The 4,823-nt window shown below is 36.7% G+C and overlaps 1 protein-coding gene across 1 annotated transcript; it reads left to right on the forward strand.

Moving 5' to 3' along the window:
• The first annotated feature begins 2,292 nt into the window (after nt 1–2,292).
• Nucleotides 2,293–4,033, forward strand: LOC145005492 (uncharacterized). The gene has a single exon (XM_078964577.1). The coding sequence runs from the start codon at nt 2,857–2,859 to the stop codon at nt 3,895–3,897; it is 1,041 nt and encodes a 346-aa protein (XP_078820703.1). The 5' UTR covers nt 2,293–2,856; the 3' UTR covers nt 3,898–4,033.
• The last annotated feature ends 790 nt before the right edge of the window (nt 4,034–4,823 follow it).

Here is a 4,823-nt window from a genome sequence, read left to right on the forward strand (position 1 = left end):
TGAGACAGGGATACAAATACTAGGAGAAAAGTAAAGATAATAAGAAACTAAAAATGAACAAACTACAAAAAAAAGTGAGAGAAAGGCGAAATACAACAGTCGCTCCACACTCCACATCCATTATTGCTTCTATACTTATACCAAACATAGGAAGAGGAAATAATATTGTCTGGGATTTTTGTCGGTTGTGCAATAATTTTCTTAAAAATTTTGTTATTCCTCACAAACCAAATATTCCACAGGAGACAGTAGAACACCAAGTTTAGAATCTTTTTTTTCCTAGGACGATTCTCCCAATAGCCGGATAATCAATGAATTCCTTAACATTTAAGAATCTTCTACTTTGAACTCCACACCATTTAAAGATCCAATCTTGTACCTCCCGATTATAGTTACAAGTAATGAGAAGATAATCCATTGATTCATTCTCGTTATTGCATAAAGGGAAAATAAAATTTATAGTGTTAATACCCCTGACCATCAAAGCATCAGCCACATGGATTCTAGCTAATAGAGCTCTCCAAATAAAGCATCTTACTTTCAAAGGTATTAGTTTTGACTAACAAATGGGCAACCATTTATACAAAATTAATTTAGATTCTAACAACCTCCTCATGGCATTAACACTATATTCATCATTGGGGTTAGAGTGAATTCGCAGGGCCGACCTTATATATTATGAAAGTAAGTTAGGGCTTAGGGCCTCATTTTGTAAAGGGCCCCACTTACCCAAATCTTTTAATGTTGATTGTCGATACCTTCTTCTCCATTTTTTGATATGTATGCCTGATGCCTCAAATCAAAAAGCGACGACCACACTTCTATTCTTCTCCTTCCTTCTGCATTCTCCCACAATGAATACTGATTATCGATTCTAGGCTTCTACAATCTCAATTGTTCAACACTGAAAAGCCGTCTGAACCGATGAAAAATTTTCCTTCTCCATTCTTGGCTTCTTTCATGAATTTCTCTGGTTCTCCATTGTTCAAAAATCTCTGATGATTCACTAATTCAAGGTATGTGCAATGTTTTCACTTGATTTTTTCATCATCTGAATATCTATTAGTGTCAATAGCCGATTAGGGTTAATTTTCTCCATTATCTGATTCTCTGTTGTTTTTTGTTCATTGATTAATGATCGATATCTTTCTTTCTCATTGATTTTTGATTTTTGAGTTAGTATTTCCACTCATATTTGGCGTTGCTTGCTTGTTGCTTGTCATTTTAATTAAAACACTTTAAGTTTGAGTTAGTGATTTTCGAATGCTTTGTTTCTCTGTTTATGTAACCTGAAGCTAAGGGATGTTTGTTATTGATCGTTTTTAAAACACTGGAAGTTTGAGTTAGTGGTTTTTGATTTCTTTGCTTATGTAACCTGAAGCTAAGGAATGTTTGTTATTGAGTGTTTTCTATGTATCTGTTCATCGATTTGTGCGTATTTGAGTTAAAATAAGCCTACAAGTTTGAGTTTTTTTAATTAAAACACTGCAAGGATGCAAGTTTAAATAGAAAAAAAAAACAACTTTCACTTGTACATTTGCTTTTATTATAGAGTTTGATAATAGTACATACCAAAGGGCCCTAAATTTTTGGTTCTTTTAGAGCCCCGAGCTCATTAAGCGATCCCCGTGAATTCGAAACCATATTTGGAAGTTTCCACAAGTTACCAAGGTTGTAAAGCTAAGAGTATTCATAACGTGGATTTAATGGAATGTTTCCATTAGTTGGAATGACAATTTTCCATTGAAGATATTAAGCTCAGTTATAGTAAGATGTTAAATTGGGCTGTCAATATTTTGGATTTTAATGCTCGTTGAACTATTAAACAAAGAAAAAACTCTTTAAATTTTAAAATAATTATTGAACTGAAAATTATAAAATTCAATATATTTTAAAAATTAAATGATAAATTTATATGATAAATAAATCTTTTATATAAAAATTCATTAAATCTAATAAATTCGATACATTATGGCATATAGACGACCTAAATGTCTATTGTCTGTCTAATTTATATTTGATTTTCTCATTATCGAAACTATTAAAATATTCTAAGTTAAAGTAGGCTTATTGAAAATAACGAAACTACAAGGATCGGAATGCAAATATGCCTCGTTACTCCCTATACCAAGGGCAACCGTCAACCGGCCAGATCGAATACAAGACCGCATCTGACTAAACCGTCCTCGGAAATTCAACTGACATGTGTGCATCGCAAGTGGATTAGCACGTTACCAATCCGAGTGCCCCAGACATCTTAACTGACACGTGTCGGTATGCACCTGATCCGGAAAATCCAGGTCCTGAGAATCCATTGACGCCTCCTTCTCCTACCCACTATCTCCTCCGCCATTTTCTGTTATAATATATTCCTCATCTCAATCCAATCTAATCCATTTCGCTAATCTTTTTCTCTCTCCTTTCTTCACTACTCAATTAGATCTTCCTATGCATCCTTTTCCGATGATCCCCGTCAGAATCTCAACCATCGGAGCTCCTATCAACCACCACCATCACCGGATATGTTCGATCCATTTCTGGTAACTCACGTACGATCACAAATCTGTCTCCGCAAACGGAAAAAAAAGTTATTGATAGTAGATCCAATCAACCCACATAGACATATAATCAAACGGATAACTTTCATAGCATACTCCCAATTCTGGGATCCGGGTTCTTGTTCTTTGCTGTTGGTCAACGGCCTGGTTTGGGGTTTGATCTTATTAGTTGTAGTAGCTGAATTTCTGATTTAATTGATTAAGACGACTAGTAGTTTAGTTGATAGTAGAAATTACTGAATAGGATTTTTATTGATATTGTTATCGGGATCGGACGAAGTGCGAGAAAGTGGCGAAGATGAGTTTGGGAGTGGCGGAGGATGATTCCAGGACGGAAATTCATCTCCCAGCTGACATTGATTGGGAAATGCTCGATAAATCCAAGTTTTTCTTCCTCGGCGCCGCCTTGTTTTCTGGCGTTTCCGGTACGTTGTACCCGACGGTGGTGTTGAAAACACGGCAGCAAGTGGTTGTGAAAGACACCCCTTGTTTCAAAATGGCGATCTCGATTCTCCGACACGATGGTTTGAGGGGTTTTTATAGAGGATTTGGAACGTCGTTAATGGGTACTATTCCGGCTAGAGCTCTTTACATGGGTGCACTGGAAATGACAAAGAGTAGCGTTGGTTGTGCGACGGTGAAGATGGGTTTTACAGAGGCCAAAGCGGCGGCGATTGCAAATGCTGCAGCGGGGGTAACCGCAGCCATGGCTGCACAATTAGTTTGGACCCCAATCGATGTCGTGAGCCAGAGATTAATGGTTCAAGGTAGTAAATCTCTTAATACAACCGCCATGACTGGTTTCAAATACACCGGCGGCATTGACGCGTTCCGGAAAATCATCCATCACGACGGCGTTCGAGGGTTATACAGAGGATTTGGGATTTCAATCTTGACATACGCGCCGTCAAATGCAGTGTGGTGGGCGTCTTACTCCATGGCCCACCGCTCGATTTGGGATGGGATTGGTAATCATTTGAAAAGAGACGGAAACGGTGGTGGTGGAGGAGGGGTTGGGTTTACGCCGGATTCGAAGGCGGTAGTGGCGGTGCAGGCGGCGAGCGCCGCCGTGGCAAGTGGGGTTTCGGCGTTAGTTACGATGCCTTTGGATACAATTAAAACGAGACTTCAAGTTTTAGACGACGGATGTAATGGGAAGCCGGGAATAGGGCCGACGTTGAGGAAATTGATGACGGAAGGTGGATTGAGTGCGTGTTACAGAGGATTAGGGCCGAGATGGATCTCGATGTCGATGTCTGCAACTACAATGATTACCACCTATGAATTTCTCAAGAAATTGTCTACTAAAAATCAAGATTCTTGTGGTTCCCTTCAATGAAATTGACAACTTATAAGGATTAATGTTGTATCATCAAATTTATTAATGATTTTTTTTTTTATATTAAGAAAAGTATGTGATGGGAGAAGCATTCTTTCTTTATAGAGAAAAAAAAAGTTAAGTTTGGTAATAATAATGTTATATGATCCTTGTGAAGCAAAGTTGGTAACTAATATAGTGAAGTTAAGAAGTGTATATATGGGGCTCTATTTAATATTTTCAAGAGTTCCCTCATGGTCAATATTCAAGCATATCTCTTGCTTTTCCCTTTCCAATTTTACTATCAATTAAGGAAGAATCCCGCAAAAGTGGGGTTGGATACAACAAAAGAATGGATAAAGCATGAAGATTTTATTAATTTACGTTGAACTTATTATATTAAACTTGTTTTCTAGTTCCGGATTAGAAGTATATATCATTCCAGTTTCCATGTGAACTACCTCTAGCTCTGTACTACAATCGCAGCCAAATAGGAAAAGACAATGCAAATTTTTTTCCACTACACAACACAGAAAAGAAAAAAAAATAGCTTCCATATGGTATGCATTCCTAGAAGAGAAGTGGAACATCCAATTATTTAAACAAAATTGAAAAACATAACCCAATCATTTATGTTGGACTCTTCTTGAAACCAATTTATAGTCGTAGCATGTTGTTGATGCAATCATCTGGAAGTTGATTAAAACAACAGTAAATACTAAAATTCAGAAAAAAAAAAAAAAAAAAAAACCACAAAAATAGAAGATGTTCTTACCTAAATACTGAAAATCAGAAATTGAGCGTTGAAGTAAAAAAAATCGAGCCTTGATTCATTAAAAGTAAATAGTCAAACTTACCTTATTTCCAAACTTACCTCTTAAGAAATAGAAGGTTAGTCGCTCACTTAATTCTTAGCAAAGTTCTTTAAACCAATTTTCAACCTTAAG

Source organism: Lactuca saligna, chromosome 7 (assembly GCF_052625555.1).
Source record: "Lactuca saligna cultivar CGN05327 chromosome 7, ASM5262555v1, whole genome shotgun sequence".
Taxonomy (NCBI): domain Eukaryota; kingdom Viridiplantae; phylum Streptophyta; class Magnoliopsida; order Asterales; family Asteraceae; genus Lactuca; species Lactuca saligna.